This window comes from Marmota monax, unplaced genomic scaffold (assembly GCF_021218885.2).
Source record: "Marmota monax isolate L192 unplaced genomic scaffold, Marmota_monax_Labrador192_F-V1.1 WCK01_AAM20220418_F8-fsc00008, whole genome shotgun sequence".
In the NCBI taxonomy this organism is placed as follows: domain Eukaryota; kingdom Metazoa; phylum Chordata; class Mammalia; order Rodentia; family Sciuridae; genus Marmota; species Marmota monax.
Genome location: NW_026694432.1, coordinates 2,088,418 through 2,105,982, shown reverse-complemented (window position 1 = coordinate 2,105,982; position 17,565 = coordinate 2,088,418). Strand labels below are relative to the sequence as shown.

Here is a 17,565-nt window from a genome sequence, read left to right as displayed (position 1 = left end):
TTCTCCCTGGTTGCCTCTGTACCAGCCTAGTGCCTCCTCTGGGTCCTGTTACTGTCACTACCTATTCAGATCTGCTTCCTGTCCTAAAGGGTACCATGCCTCCTCCTCTTTTCCACCAAGAACCATTCCTTGTTTGAGTACAGGGTAAAAGAGTATTCAAAGTTATTTTCTACCTACCACGCCATTGGATCTGAACAATTCACCAGGTAGGTGCAATCAAAAGAATGGAAAACTGAGGCACAGAGATGGAGTGTCAGTTGTCTGTGGTCACATTTGTCTTAGATTTTTGCCACTGTGACCAAAGGATCTGACAAGAACAATGTAGAGGAGGAAAAGTTTATTCGGGGCTCACGGTTTCAGAGATCTGGGTCCAGAAACAGCTGACTCCATTGCTCTGGGCACAAGGTCACAAGGTGAGGCAGAATATTGAGGATGGAATATCATGGTGTAGAGGAAAACAGCTCAGGGCATGGTACCAGGAAACAGAAGGAATGTTCTCTCTCACAAGGGACAAAATATATATACCCCAAAGGCACACCCTCAGTGACCCACCTCCTCCAGCCATACCTTACCTGCCTACAGTTAACACCCAGTAAATTCCTATCAGGGAATTAGTGCACTGATTAGGTTAAAACTATCATAACCCAATTATTTCTCCTCTGAACTTTCTTGCATTGTCTCACACATGAGCTTTTGGGGGACACGACATATCTAAACCATAAAATGCTAAAAATAGAAATCACGGGATTTTCCAGTTATTACACTCTATGATGAAAACCCAAGAATCTTAATTCCTTTTCATGATATGTTTCCTCAACACAAGATTAAAGAGGGCTTTGCATGCTGACTCTGAGCACCAAATATCAAATCTTGGTCACACTGAACCCTGACCTCTGTCACAGATCTCTACCACTGACTGAATCCTGAGACTGATTATTACTGACTTTATCCTGTTTTTTTTTTAAAGTTTTGAATTATGCCAATGAATACAGATAATAGAATCTGACTCAGTAGGAATATCTGAGTATTCCAAATGCAGTTTTGAGGACACTGATGTTTAAGAACCATAAGAACCCCTTAATAATATTAAAACCCCTTCCTGGAAGATTTTGTGAGAATTATAACCCAAACAGATCTCATCTATTCTAATGGCCCAGAAATTTAATCCTTAGATTTCATGTAGTTCAACTCTTGGCTACTAATGGTAACAACAATGATATCATTTATTGAGTGCTCACTATGTTTCAAGTAACCTCTTTGGCACTAAGAATATTTTTCAATGTTTCCATCTACTGGAAACAAATCTGTGAAGAAAGTACCAGTCATCCCTGTGACATGGGTAGACTGAGACTCAGAGGTTAAGTCACTTGCCCTAGGTCACAGAATAGTTAAATAGCAGAACCAAGATTTGTATCCAGGTCAGCCTGGCTGCAAAGACCAGGCTCTCTTTCAACCTATTGTTTAACAATTGCATCTGTTAGTTACTCTTTAGCCATGAGCTCCTCCACCATATGGCTGATTTCTTCAAAGAAAGTGCCTTTTAGTGGGGCCATAAGAGGATTTAATATAAGAAGAAAGAAGTTCTATGTTTGGGGAGGCATTGCCCTGCCACCTATCAACTGTGTCACCTGGACAGAGTTCCTCTGTTTGACTCTGAGTCTCTGCACTTCTACAGCATGCGAGTGGACCTGGCTTAGGATAGGAACTCGGGGAGAATGCACAGCTCCCTCCCCTGACCCTTAGCTTCCTTGTTTATAAAATAGATAATAATCCTCATCTCTCTAGATGGTTGTGAGGACCAAAATACGTGATGGTCGGCATGCACTCCAGATGTTGGCAACTGCTGTTGGCCTCCAGGAAGGCATTCTGAATGAGCTTTATAAATACCATAAATTTGTTTTACTTTGCACTAAAATCCGTGCATTCTCTGTCCCCTGTTCCACTCAAGGCAAAAACTGCATAGATTGAGAGCAGCAGTCTTCTCAGTGTGAACTGACTCTCACCTCCTGTCTCTCGAGACACATCAACAAGCCATGCACGGCCACAACCCCAGCTAAAGGCCCTTGTCTCAGACAGAGCTGGCAGCTGCCTCCTCTTATTGGCAGCACATTTATCATCTTGAGGAAAATATTGATGGATAAGAAACCCCAGACAGGCAGCGTGTCTTAGCTGCACGTGCAGCCTGAAGTGAGATTTGAGGTGCTGGTTCTGGGTCTCTCTGGAAATAATGAAAGGTCGTCCTGTGGAGAATGGTCCATGCTCCCAGGGGTCTGACAAAATCTTAGGGATGACTGTGTCCAGCACATAGTAGAAGTTCAATAAATGCGAGTTTGAATCCAAATTAAATAAACTCTTTGAATGAGGCCTGGTGGGTTCACATATGTCCCAAAGCATTATCTTACAGATGGGATCCGGGAAGGGAACTGATTTGCTTGTCACATAGCAGGTCAGAGGCACACAACAGATTAATAAAGTACGTGGCTCATAAATCTCACATCAGAAGGCTGTCCTATGCCACAACACCACTAGGACAGGTCCTCAAATCTCTGGCCAGATGGAGTAATCTGATAAACTTGATCGTAACTGAAGTATAATGTGATAAACGTAGACATTTCCCCCAGAGAGGTATTTTCAGAATCCATCTCTGAGGGAGTGCATTCTCTGAAAGGGCGGCCAGCATGGGCGTCAGTGGTGCTATGGGATGTACTTGTGGCGCACTGGCACCCCCATTTGACCCATCTGACCTGTCCTCCCTTCTCGGCAGCAGTGCGCCCTCCCTCTGCAGCACTGGTGAGGCTGTGGGTCACGGTCTTCACCAACGGACTCCCACAGCCCTCTCCAGCCTCCTGGCCTCTCATTCCCTATCTTGCATTCCCAGGCCCAGACTGGTCCAAAGGAGGAGAGCAGCTCTCTTAATGCTCTGGACTTTGCACACGCTACTTGCTATCTGCAAGACCCTTTTTCCCCTTATGATCCTTCTAGACTAGGCCTAATTCATGGTTTGTCCTTGTTGCATCTACTCCCACCCCTCAAGGCTAGGTTAGACGCCCCTTCTCTCCACTTGGTGTGCTCCTCTTTGTCACCACTGTCCTGTCACTACTTGTCTGCCTACCTCCACCATAGTGGAAATGTCCCCAGGCAGAGGCCATGACCATGGAGCTCTGCTCCCCTGGAAACCAGCACAGGGCCTGGCATGAAGTAGTTGCTCAACTTGTACAACCTTGAGTTCTAGACCCCTTCTGTCATAGAGGTTCAGAATGGAGCTGCTTCCCAGGGACCATTGTTTAGGACATTAGGGCCACACACACAGATCTACTCCCTTTGCTTCATGATAGCTCTTTAGAGATTTGGCCAAGGAAAATATGCATTCTAAATGTCCTCTTTCCAAGGAAAATGCCCCCGAATTCTTTACCAGTTCCTCATAGGTCTTAATTTTGGGCTGGGTGACCAACCAGCCTGGTTTGCCCATAGCTGACCTAGTATTAGCACTAAAAGTTCTCAGTCTCAGGAAAACCAGGACAGTTGGCAAACTTAGCTTTGTGTTCTTCTTCCGACCTGGTCCTGCAGGGGCCATGCACCATTTACCAGTATCTTACAGAGGGTGGGGGCCAGAAATGCACACAAAACTCCAGGGGCTGATCGCAACAGAGGGCAAAAAGGTCAGCACCTCCTTGATCCCCAAATTTGCTTCTGTCTCTGCAGGGACCCAGCATCAGTTTTGGCAGGAGATTAGTATGTGGTGGATACATAACCTTGTTGGTCAGCATTAAAGTTCATATTGTCAATTAAGAAGCCTAAACCAATTTACTACACAGAAAACCTCATTTCCTCAAATCTCTACTTCCAAAGCTCTTTTGTTTTGTTTTATACAACTATCACTATATCATCATCATCATCATCATTATGTTGGGGATTGAATCCAGGGCCTTGTGCATGTGAGGCAAACACTCTACCAACTGGAATACCCCAACTCTATACCCCCAGCTCCTTATCACTATAATAAATACTGCTTAAAAAGTCCCCATACCCAAGACAAACATTCGGGGCATTTCTTCTTTCAGCCATGACTTACCAATCACCTATAGTGTGGCAGCTGTCTCTCTCAATGTCCTTAGAATCCGTCAGAGTTAAGCCCAAACTTGCAATGGGGAACTGTCCCCACATTTGTGCAATAAGAAGGTGGGGACACTAGTAATTGTGTACATAAGGGTGTGAGTGAACCTGAAAACAGACAAACAGCTTTGATTACTTAGAAACCAGCCAGGATTTCTTCTGACCGTCAGCTAACAACCATAACCCTGAAACAATATCAACTCTCTTTATCATCAGCTTGGTTTCCATGGAGCCTTGCAATGCTGCTAAGTGAAGGCTGACAGTTATCACTATAAAGTAACTTTACAACTTTGTAATTTGTAGCTCTCTGCTGACAGTAATATTAACAGCATTTCGAATTATGGCTATAAACTTGACAACAGCAGGTAAAACTCTTAGAAACCTCATCGTGGGGGATGAAGGAGGCTGGGGGAAGGTAATGACATTTTGGTTTTCCAGGCCTGGGCAGGAGGCATTTGGAAATCAGGGGCACACTTTGATGTGGAGGTGGGCAAAACAGCTCAGCCAGGCACCATGGAGAGTAGATACAGGTGGCATCTGACAGCTGTGTCTGGATGATCAGAGAAGGCAGATAGGTCAGTTTAGGGGATGGGTATTAGAGAGGGATTTTAGGAGGTGGAGGACAAGGAAAAGCTAGCTGATGAGTCCCAACCTCTGGGATTCAGAAGAGAGTCCTGCTTTTCAGGGAGTGGAGGGAAACACCCGCTCACTGCAGAGCAGAGAGCAAGGTAAGGCAAAAGGCTGGAGCGCAGAGTGGACAGAGCAGCCCTTTCCAGCTGTATTCATCTGGGTTTCAATTCCCACTCTACCCCTGACCATGGAGCTCTGCTCCTCTGGAAACCAGCACAGGGCCTGGCATGAAGTAGTTGATCAACTTGTACAGCCTTGAGTTCTAGACCCCTTCTGTCACAGAGGTTCAGAATGGAGCTGCTTCCCAGGGACCATTGTTTAGGACGTTAGGGCCACACACACAGATCTACTCCCTTTGCTTCATGATAGCTCTTTAGGGATTTGGCCAAGGCAAATATGCATTCTAAATGTTCTCTTTCTGTGTAGCCCTGGAAGGTTATTTGATTTTTCTGAGCTTCTGTTTGCCTACTTCTATCTCAAAGGCCCAAATCAAATGATCCTTTATGTCTATCCATCCATCCATATATTCATCCACCCATCGACATACCTACTTGTCTAACTATTGATTTGGAAATAAATGAAGATCATATAATTTTATCTTCTAATGTAAAGGAAGGCAAATTAGGACCCAGAGCAGATACAGACTTCCCCAAACCTATGTGGCCAGATAGAGGCAAATCCAAGCCTCCAGTGCTGGAATCCCGATCCTTTTCATGAAGCACACCCTTAATGTTATTAGGTTTACTATTACTATTGCTATTATTAGTCATTTATTGATTCATTCCTTCATTTAGTCAATTGTTCAGTAGGCATTCATGTTTAAAGATCAAACTCCAGTGTATATCTGTAGGGAGGAGAAAAAAAAATATCAACAAATCTCAGCAGTGTAGCCTCTGGTTTCCAAGACCCACTGGTTCCCAAGACCCTCTGGTTCCCAGGACCCTCTGGTTAAAGTTCATTTTTGCTTGTTAATCTTAGCAAAGCTATGACTCTGAGTATGACAAATAAACTAAGAAGACCTATGTACCTTTAGATGTCAACAAGTCAGATCTGACTGCTTTCTACCCCTCTGTCCACCTAAAAAGTGAAGTTTTCCCCCAGAATGAAGTTACAGCTCCAAAGTCACACACACTGGTAATTTCTCTGGAAAGTACAGAACTCATCTTCCTAGTGGCCTGGCAGATGCCAGGTGGGGGTAGGTGGAGCCTCCTTCCACTTCATTCATTCCTTCATTCATTTGCAACCCCCAGAGTCTCTCTAGATTGGGCTATGGCTGGAGAGGTGAGGTCACTTAACCAAGGCCACGCATCTTTATGAGGGAGCATGGGGCATTAGGCCATACTGGAACTGGGATCCTGACACTAGGATTAGGATTCTTTTCACCAACTTATGGAGCAGAGCCTACCTGGACAGTTCCCGCCAAGACAATCACTTCCCTCATTTTGACTTCAAGGTACCTTGAACCTATTATGAACCTTTCGAAAGCCCACTACTTCAGACCCATAGAGCCATCTCTTTACCCAAATTCTCAGTCTGGATGTTACAGGAGCCCCTTATACTCCACATGTCACAAACAGAACCCAAACAGCCCCCTCTGCAGCCCTTTGCTCCAATAGTCCATGTCTTAGCGACTGGCCCTCTCATCCACCATGTTGTTCAAGTCAAGAAACTGCCACCCTTCTTTCCTCTGCCCTCGGCCCATATCCACACCATCAGTGATATACTCAATCCCCCCTGTTACATATTGGAACACATTAAATGGAACTGTTTTTACTTGTGGTTTCAGCTGAGAGCCCAAGACTGTAGATGCCACATTTCAAAATAAGGAGTGAGACCACCATGCAGGACGGGCCAAAGAAAATCCAAGACCAGTTGTGTAAACTTCAGCTCACCTACCTTTACTTAAGGGTCATAGTGACCCCAACAGGGGTGAACCATCAGAGCACCAGGGGCTGAGGAAGGAACCACAGGCCACCTCCCGGAGGATACATCTGCCCCTGGCAGTAGATGTCCCACACAGGAGAGAGTGTGTCTGAAGAAGCTCATGAGGGCATGCCACACCATCTAACCAGAGCCCTAGTCAACTAGGCCTTTCTGCCCCTGTCCTCCTCTTCCTCATCCTGTTCAGCCTCAGAGGGGAGGATCAGGAGAATAAGTCAGGCAGACCCTGACTCCCCTGAACACCATGAGATAGGCCTGAGCCAGAGGACAGAGAGGGTTTTGCTTTGAAGAGATTTGATGGTTTTGATTGGACCAGACATAGTAATTGCTGAACTGAGACTGTTTTGTGACTAGAATTAATTAGAGAACTTTTAATTTCCTGAGAGTGATTGGAAACTCATGGGGCCTGCCAGAGCTTTTGTATCTCTAGATCTGCAATCTATACCCATCTATCTATAAGGACACTGGAGACAAACAATAAAGTGGTTTCACGGTTGCACCTTGTGAGCATCGTGCATTCCATGCACCCGTCCACCTTCCACACGACTCACACCTTCTCTTCGTGGCTGGCTCTGCCTGCACTTACTGATCACCGGTTGTTTCTGGCCTAGCCCCAGATACCCTCTAACACTTGGCCAGAGCATCCTCTCTGGCATCTGGGTTCTCTCCTGTACTTCTCCCTTTGCCAAGAAGGCTGCTCTACCCTTGCTCTCCCTGCCTGCATCCTATTCACCCTGGGGCTCTGAGCCTTAGTTTCTCTTCCCCAGACCCCATCTTGGTTAGATGACTCCCTTCCCCACCAGCAGAGCTCCCCACTGCCAGACCATTTATCCCTCTGTGATGCAGGGTCTCTTTACCTTTCCTCCTCCCCTCAAAACTGTCTTCTTGAAGGCAGAGACTAAGCTTTATTCATCTGTCTCTTCCTGCTGTCTAATGAGTTTTGCTGGGTAAATGAGTAAATTAATGATATCTTCATGTTTGATATATGTTTCACAGGACCCTGTACAAAGGATATAGTGGGGTTTGAATAGAGACCAATCCAATTAACTGATTGGAAATCTTGGCATCTTCTCTTGGCTAGCTATATACCCTTCTCCCAGAGCCAGCATTATCAGATTTCATCATGGCCACAGCTATGGGCCTGGGTGGAAACCAGTCTGTTCAGGACCCAAGGTCTCTGTACCCAATGTTTTCCCATCCGTTATGTCAAAAGCGCTATTTCTTCTTGGCTTGTAACCATACCATAAACAAAGACCAGAGAAGCTGTAGGGTTACTTTATGATTCCAGTTTAGCCTTCTCTCTCTCTTTTTAAATCATTCAAACGGAGCATATTTATTACTTGACAGGACAGTAAAATGTAAATAGGGTTTGCTGAAGAATGGTCCAAAATTCTCAGGAATTTATCACTTCACAACAACAACAAAACCAACAAATGACAGGAAGGAAAGACAAGAGAGCTAATATTTAAGAGCGCCCAGTATGTGCTCAGTGATTTATCTTTCAAGAGAACATGAATTTTCCCATGCAAACCTCACAAAACCCCTGAGAAGTAGATAATTGTTATTCTTGTTTCACAGGTGAAGAAACTGAGGTTCAGAGTGGTTAAATAACGGGGTTGGAACCCTCCATGAGAATGAGGCAAGGCAGAAATCATATTCAGGACTCTGGCACCAGCATTGTGTTCTTGCCACAGAGCGGACAGACTGGAGTTCCAGAGGCCACAACCAGTCCTTCCCGCATCTCATCCAGCATCTTATTGCCACAGAGTGGACAGGCTGGAGTTTCAGAGGCCACTATCTAGGGCAGAAGCCTCTGAGGATGTCCCTCTATTAGGTTCTGTTTAAAGATATGGGCCTTTCTCCAAGAAAATAAACTCTGTGTCATTACTCACAGCTTTGCATACATTTTAGATTACCATGGATTTTCCTGAAGCCCATCCATAGGCCTTCCAATTAAGAACCCCTAAATTAAAAGGAGAAGAATAGCTGTTGGCTTGGCCTCATCAGCTAAGATACTTTTTCTTTATTTCCACAGTTAGATTAGAAACTCTTATGTTCATAAATTCACTAAATCTTAAGGCTCATAGATTCTTGATTTCATAAATTCATCTAATCATGGAATTACATAACTTACATTTTAGAATTAAAAAAATCTTAGAATGTTAGAGCTGAAGGGGTCAGAGTGATGGAGTCCATACATAATCTTGTTCCACAACTCCCACAGGTAGGATATGTTGGACCTGAGCCTGAGAGAGGGGACAAGGCTGGCTCAAGGCCACTCAGGCATAATGGTAGAGTAAGGATTCAAACTGCCGTTGCTGACTTCAAAGCTAGAGCACTGAGTTATAAGAAGGAACACCATGTGGCCTCCATGGAGCTGGGAAAAGTGGGCAAGAATGTTTGTGGAGCATCTACTAGATTCCAGAGGGTACTACAGAATCCTTTTACCCTCCTAATAACCCTGCAGTGTGGTTGTGGTTTTTATTTTACAAACAGGGAAGCAGGCACAGATAACCAGCCTAAAATCACAGAGCTAGGAATGCATCAGCTACTATATCCATTCCTCTATTTCCTTGATGTGTTAGACAAGGAAAGTCAGAGGTCAAGACCCAGGTCATGTTTAGCTAGTGCTTTGTCAGGGAGGAAAACTGAACAGATACGTATGTTCTGGCCTGGACACCTTTGTCAGCCTGTGTGAAATGTCCCTCAGGATCCCCTGCCTCCACCAGCCCTTCCCTCATCTCATTCAGCATCTTCTGGCTAACTAAGCTGGTCTCCATGAGTCCTGGTGATAGGGAAAGGCCACTCAGGATGGTAGACACAGGAAACTCCATGACAGCAAGGGCACATCTTCTCAGTATGTGAACCATCTAGTATCTTGTGGTGACCTCACCAAGGCCCTTTGCCCCACAAATCCTGTCAACACAGCCCACCTTCTTTAACATCAACACTGGACCTCATTCCATTTACAGAAGCTTTAAGTGTCTTGACCAATAGTCACTTAATATTTAGAGGACACAGTCCTATAGGTTATTTAACCTCATCATAGCTCAGTGAATTATTATGTCTTCCTGTTACAGATTTGGAAACTAAGGCCCCAGGATAGAACTGCTCAGGGTGGCCCATGTAGCTACCAGTGACAGCCAAGATTCAAACCCAGATGTGGCTGAATCTATGTGGCTGCCATCTTTGCATAGCACTCTCCGTCTCTGTGAACAACTCTAATTCCCACTGCAGGGGCTAGAATGTGTGAAAGTCCTCCATCACTTTGTAAATGTGAGGAAGCTCACCTCAGAGGGTCTAGAGGACTTGCTGAAGGGCGTGCTCCGGGAAGAGGCTGGTGCTGTCATCAGGATCAGGTCTCCTGACTCCCTGTCTGGAGGACACTTTCTCCCAGACCATATTGTCCTTCCCATCAGACCATGTAATTCCTTTTTCTGATTGGGACATGGAGTCAGCAGCCAACAAAGATCACAATCTGTCTGCCTGAAGTTTCTCTCTGTTATGAGAGTTTTAAAAAAATATGAATTTCAAACAGGAGCCAGGTTAAGTCACCCTTCTGTGTGTGGAACTGACTGGACTTTCCTGGAGCAACTCTGGTTTCCTCTTCCCACCCTCTTGATGACAGAATAAGGCAGGATGGCTCCAACAGTGCCACGGCCTGCTCAGCTGTGCAGTCTCTCTACTCTCTCTTGATTCCATTCATCACCAGCTCCTGTGCCCCACTGCCACCTGTCCGTTACCAAGTCTTTTCAGCTCCACATTCTAAATATTCTCAGCCACTGTCCTATCCAGGCCTGAGCTCTCCCCTACCTGGTCTGCCCTCACAGCCTGCTAACACAAGCCCTTCCTACTGTCTTGGCCTGTTCCACTCTATCTTTTCCACAGAGGCAGGGTGGATTTCCTCTCTTATTTAAAATCTATTGCTGTCCATTTCCTTCATACTCAAGTGCAAATTCCTCATGGCCTACCACTTCACTTACCTCTTGTATCTGAAATCCTTCAGCCATACTGGACCATTTACAGCTCCTGTTTCCACCCAGTCCATCCCTTGAACCCTTGGGTTAATTTCTATCTAATCTTAAAACTCAGCTTAGACATCTCTTCTTCAGGAAAGCCTTCCCTGACTCCAGAACTATTTTGAATTTTCCCTCATTTGCATGTAAAGACATTTTTGTCATTGCAACATTTTCTGTGTCTTACCTGGTCTGTGGTAGGCACCAAATATATATTTGTTAAATGCCAATGTCCCATAGCTTTCTCCTCTACTGCAGAACTTATTATGCCTATTTAAACTGTATCTTTCCTTTTCCATCTCAGGCTTCCCCAGATAGAATGATTGTGAGCCAGGAGCCATGCCTTCTTGCTCACTATTTTCCCCTAAGTGCTCCATATGCTTCCTGGCATATACTAATGGTGGGTTTACTTTTGATGAATGAGGACTAGTTATTGAGGGGCTGGGCTGAAGGAGGGGTATTCTACTAAAAGTATACTTATTTCTACCACAAAACATGCCAGAGGGGCTTAGAGAGAGTAGGTAAAACCATCCAACTGGACATCAGCAAACAAGACAATCCAAATTCAGTCCTCCTCTGGAGGGCTCATGTCTCGTTGTGAACTATATTCCAGAATCCCCTTTGATGCACGAGCTCAATCTCTTTCTTCTACTTCCTTTGCTACAATATCATAGGACAGCAAAGTAGCTAAGAGTGGAATGTGACCTACATGTGTATTAAGGAGGTAAGGATCCTGGGGAAATCAGAGCCACATATCATCAAATGTGTGAAAGTGGGAAGGGGGCAGCATGACACATAAGAGATGCCCAGGCCTTGGGAAATTACAGATCTCCACTGCATAGCAGAGCCTGTTCCCTGGTCCTGACTGAGCCAGGTGGGTGGAAAACCGACTTCAACAGTCTTGGTGGCCATGGGGAGGGGACTCTCAGTTCTTATCATGATCTCTCCAGTGTTCTACAGGGTCTACACCTCTGCCCTAACACCAGCCTAGCCCTGGATGGCCTGCCTGAGGCCATTGCCCTTCCTCCCATGTGCACAGCAAGACAACCTGGAGCCACCAAGCTGCAACCTAAGTCCTGCTGCAATGAGAAAAGATGCCTTCCTGCACAGAGTATGATGGTGTGATGGGAACTCCAAAAACACGCACCAAGGATTGAAGAAAGGCTCAAAGGACACCTACCTTTCTAGGGAAGGAGTATTTGCATATACAGTGAACTTTCTGCATCTGCTGTTCCATATTTATGGGTTCTGCTTCCAAGGACCCAACCAACCATGGTCAGAAAATATTTGAAAAACACATGCCTCTACTGACAATATACAGCAATTTCCTTGCCGTTATTCCCTAAATAATACAGAATTACAACTATTTACATAGATTTATACTGTGTTAGATATTATAAGTAAAATAGAAATAATATATACAAATGGTACCATTTATATAAAATCCAAGGATTTTAGCGTCCACAGGGTCTTGGAAGCAACATCCCAGGTACCCAGGGATAACTGTATATGGATTCCATTCTACCTTTTCTTCCCCTCCCCAATTATATTTTTTTCTCTGAGAAAAATAAGGGTTGGGAAAGGAGAAATTGATCAACCTAAATTAAAAAAAAATAAGTGAAAGCAGAATCTATCACAATCTATCACAGTCCAGATCCAGTGACTTTGAAATTAAAATCATTCTGGGAAACTAGAATGACTATTTACTACCTAAACAAATCCAGCAGGCTAGGATGCAACCTTTAATCTCATCAGGGCAAACTTAGCAGTTTTTAGAGAGATTTTATGAGAAAACTAAGGAGGAGCAATTTGTCAAAGAAATACAAAGGCAGAGAGAAAGATGCACAGAGGATGAGAGAAAGGGAAGGTGGAGAAGAGATAAAGAGAAGAGAAGGAAGAAGTTCTGGAAGAAGAGAGGAGGTAGCAAGGAGGGGAGGAAAGGAGACACAGGGAGAGAAAAGCACAGCGGGGTAAGGAGGGAGGGAGAGGGGGAGGGGTGAGGGAGGGGAGGGGGAGAGAAAGCAAGAAAGGAAAAAGAGCCAGTAGAGAGGAGGGAAAAAAAAGGGAGAGAGCAGGTAGGTGCACAAAGAGAGATGAAGAAAGAAAGTGGAGGTTGATGGGATCAGGGCTGGAAGGAGGAGCCAAGGTCGTCAAGCTCTTCCTCACCAACCCTGGAGCATCATCTAGCCTGGGCACTTACAGACTTCAGAAGGCAGAAGACTCACTGCCTCCCAGGGGAATGGGGAGGAAGACAGTGCAGCAGGAACACTAGGAGGGCCATGGGTCCAGGGCTGCCCCCGCCCCAGAAAGACTTGGTTCTGGAAGCGACAGTTGGAGGATGTCCATGTGGGGGGCATATGAAAGGCAGGGCAAATGGGACCATCCAAAGCTGCCACCTCCATCCTCCCCTCAGGTCTGGCCTTTTCCTGAACTGGAATCCTGATTTCTGACCTGCTAGTAAATCCTGGCAGACTTGGATTCCCCTGCCTGGATGAGATTGGCCCAGGGCCGGGTGGGGATTTGCCAAGGATACAGGCTTCTTCGGTGTAGGGCACAGCAGCCGTGGTGCCCCCGACGATGTAGCTGTAGAAGGAGACCTCTAGGGTGTAGCAGTAGGAAGTGTGGTCCAGGAGACCACCCAGGAAGCGCCGGCCGGTTCCTGCCTTCACGGCATCCCGGTTGAATGATGTGCTAGACTGAAAGAGTAAGTAGAGAGGAGAGAATCAGGCCTGGGGACCCGCTGGCTATTAGATTTTGAGTAGATCTTATAACACTTCCTGGTCTCAGCTTCCTCTCCAAAAAGTGGGATATTAATCCCACATCTCAGGATTATTGTGAGGACTGATTGAATAAGCAACGTAATTAAATGAACGATCCAGCAGAGCCCTTGGGGCAGCGTAACTGCTGCTCAACAACTGTCTGTGGAAACTTGAATGGGGACAGATGGAGCAGGAAATGTTGGTAGGGAACAAGAAGGAACTATATGATGATGATGATCGTAAAATTTGGAAAGTGTTTTCAACTTTATAATATTGTTCCCCATGTCATATCCCCTTTAGGCTTCAAAAAAATCCCTTGAAGTGGGCGTGAACACTTTACCTCTCTATAGATGCAGAAACTGAGGCTCAATAGAGGTGGAGCAAGTAAGTCAGAAAGCAGATTTGAACCCGGGATCAAGTGATTCCATGTTCCCATTAGAGATTCTGAACTCATATCCAGTGTCATCAGAGGGTAGGAACTATGGCTGTGTCTTCACGAGGGTATTGAGAATACCCATCAGAGTAGACAGACAGGTCAGACTTTCTCTTCAAACACATGCACTGACCTGCCACCAAGCTGAGGCAGCCATAGCCGTCCTTTCTTACCCCAGTTCTTGTGATCACCACCAGAAAAATTTCAGACATGTTAATCAGAGTAGCAGGCATGAGTTTATTAGAAGGGATAAGAAAAGGGAAAGGAACACTCTCAAGGGAAAGAGTGGGTCTTCTCAGAGAGGAAAAGGATGGGGTGCCCCTTCTGCCTTCTGGTTTTATTGCAGGTTCCATGGAAGTTTCCAAAGAATTCCAACCAGGTCCACCTCCTGACTTTTAACTGATAGCAGGAGTACATCATATTTCAAGTCCCTACTGGACATGACAACTTTAGGTCATCTTGGCCCATGCTAACCAGTTCTAATTGGAACATGTTCTTATAGATTTTGACTGGGGGGAATCATCCCTATCTCCCTGAGTTCTGGGATCTTGCCTATGTAAAGGGTCACTAAAGTCACCCCACCCAAGGGTAACTTGTGCTCTTTTCACTGCATTTTGGGCCTGCATTTCTTCTGCAGATAACAGGTTGTTTGCTGAGGATTGTATCATATCCTGTTGACCTGAGCCAGGCAGGGCTTCAGGTTTGTTTGTTTTGATTTTGTTTTTTTTTTAAACAAAAGAAAGCATTTGGGGGTCAGCACAGTGGGCCCAATTTACAGAATTGCTTTCTTAACCTCCTGTTCCCACCACTCACATCTCTGTTCCCCATTAGTGTGATAGCAGGCTAGAGGCCTTATTTGTCACAACCTTGCTTTCCTCATCTGTAAAGTAGATGTGATTAAAAAAAATCTTGTCCACAGAGTTGTGAGGGTCAGTTTGCTGAAGGTGTTCTGTGTGAACCCAAGGAAATCTAAATAAATGAAAACTGTGGTTTTAATAAGAGGATGTCTGTCATATTCAGAAGGAGATAAGAGGAGCAAGAGATGGAAAACATAAAAACAAGAGAGATAAAGACAGTGAAAGAAACAAAGACGTGTGTGTACCATTAGAGGTAAAGGGAAAAAAAATCAGAAAATCATAAAATGGCAGATCTGAAAAGACTTTGAAATCCATGTGGTGAACTGCTCTCCTGTTTTGAAATTAGCATTGAGGATCAGAGCAGAGGTAGTGATTAGACCTGGATAGATGCCCTTGACTCCAACCCTGAGCTCCCAGAGGGGCTGCATGGCAGGATCCTTGTCAACAAGCCCATAAATAAGGCTCCTGGGTTGGGCCCCTTTTGTAGGTCCTGAAACCTCACCCCTGTGAGGGTCTCTGAAATGGAAGACACACCTTCCAAGGAACATGGACACAGGAGACTGCAACCTGCTCTGAAATTGCAGTGGTTTCAAAAAGACAGGATTGTAGAGGGTCCTATAGAAACAAGCATGGCTGTGTTTGTCCCTTAGCTACAAATGGGTAGCCAGCTGCTTCAATTCTATCCCTAAATGCTAGGTAACCTTGCAATAGATTCTTAACTTTTCTGATCCATAGGTGTCTCTTGGGTATAAAGAGAGGACTGGACTAAACCATCTCCATTTCCTTTCCTGGTCTGCCGTTGAAAGATTGGGATTCAAAGTGCACTTTACCACACAGAGAAATTCATCATCTCCACTAATGTCCAGCCTAAAGCTACGGGCAGGTGAGTTTTCAGCTCATCAACTTCAAAAATTGCTATGACCTTTGTAGGCCTCTCCTCCTCTGGCCATGTGGAAATAACAAGGCCCATATATTTAGTATCAAAACAAAGTAAAATGCGCAAACACTCTCCTCTGTCCCTGTACCAGTGCTGATCCCTATCCTTACCTTCTCTCCCTGTTCTTTCACAATACTGCTTTGTGCTATGAATTTCTCTTACTGCCTAAGAACCTCCCCAGCCTCCTCACAGGGGAGGGACAGTATGAGCATCCATCTCTGGAGTTTGTTGAGGTCTTTACTGGTAGCAAGGTACTTTCATATCTATAGCTGCACATGTTTACTAGGACACGTGGGACACGCAACTGTAGATATGGAAATTATTACTCAACAATTACCGACAATGAAATTGAGGCCAAGAAAGAGTCATGGGGGAGAAGCATAATGGGCAAATGACCCCTTTACTAAAAAAAACTGAGGGAGATGAAAACAGGCCCTGGGCTGGGGCTGGCACATAGGAGGCCTCAGTGAGTTACTGTCCCTTGTTAATGCTGGAGTCAGATCCACTCAACAGATACCAGCTCATCAGACAGATCAAGTGCCACCTTTTCAGGGGCTCCCTTGCTGATGGGCCATGAGCAGCTTGAGGGCATGGTCACGGCTCCTTTACCTCCATCTTTATCACCCACGCAAGACCTGGCACAGAGTAGGTGTCCCACGAAGGTCAGACCAAACTGAACTGAGCCAGAAGAAAGGGCGGGGGGGCAGGAGGAGGCACAGAGGTGTGGAAGGGGCTGGAGCAGGGTATACAAGAGCTCTTGACTTACATAGGAGAAGTCCTCTGCATTCTGGCAGAGCAGCTTGGGGAAAATGGCTTGCCTCTGGAACCTCTCTTCATCCTCAAAGATATTGCCATACATGAAGCCATTCATCATGGTGGAGTGGGCGTGGATGTCAATGTAGAACTCCAGGCTTGTTTTCTGTCAAGAGAAAGAATAACAAATGAGAAGTCTGGGACCATAGAGCTTACCTTAAGGCGACCAAGCACTCCACACACACAAACACACCCTTTGAAGCTGGCCCTGTGTGTCAGCAGATTTGGCAACTATTTGCACTGTGATCAGAGGGGTTGAGACAGGTCAGGATCAATTTCTCTGTTCTCAGGGTCTGCAAGTACTGTAAAGGGTCACCAAGACTTTAGGGGTCTTCTGAAGAAGTAAGGCTTTGTTGGGTTTAGTCAGGATAACAAATTTATGGTTAGACATTAGTTGAATGTATTCCTTTGATTAATAAGAAATGCCTTTCAAGGAACACAATTGTATGAACTCTGGGTCTACGTGTAATTTTACCCTAACTCAAAATTTCTTGCTGGGGATCCTGGTATAAATCAGGCTTCCACTTTGACCCTTGGTTTTCTTGTCTGAAAAATGGGTATATTGATTCCAATCTCAGAAAGTTATACTGGAAAGCAAACACAGTAATAATAATAATAATAATAATTACTCTCATTTTCTACATATTTAATGAATGCCAAAGACAATTCTGGGAGCTTTTCATGAAAAGTCTTAGTTAATTCTTTTATTTAACTTGTTATCTGATCCCACACCTACTACCCAATAACATATAAAGAGGGGTAGCTTATATGAGAAGTCTTTGTAATCTGTAAATAATATTGACTAGTCTTTCTCTGTTCTCTACTTGTACATATTAAGGAACTTCCTAGCTTGATATGGTATTATTTATTAAGCTTCCCTGAGAGTAGGGGAACAGTCTGTAAAGAAGCTCAATGCCTATAAGTGAAGGATGCAACTGTGAGCAGCAAGACTGAACAAACAACCCAAAGAGATTACCCAGATACCATAACGAACTGGCAAAAATGGGGTGGTGGGGGGACTTTTAGGCCATTAGATATTCAATGTCCCTTAAATACAAACTTCTCT

General features: G+C 44.9%; 1 protein-coding gene across 1 annotated transcript in view; it reads right to left on the bottom strand.

Annotated features, from left to right (window-relative positions):
• Positions 1 to 17,565, bottom strand: part of Agbl4 (AGBL carboxypeptidase 4) — a 1,469,059-nt gene that overhangs the window by 33,547 nt on the left and 1,417,947 nt on the right. Inside the window, exons 10-11 of the mRNA XM_046468734.2 lie at positions 16,453 to 16,605; positions 13,234 to 13,396 (exon numbers count right to left, since the gene is read on the bottom strand). Of these exons, the coding sequence (XP_046324690.1) occupies positions 13,234 to 13,396; positions 16,453 to 16,605 (316 nt within the window). The remainder of the gene's footprint in view (positions 1 to 13,233; positions 13,397 to 16,452; positions 16,606 to 17,565) is intronic.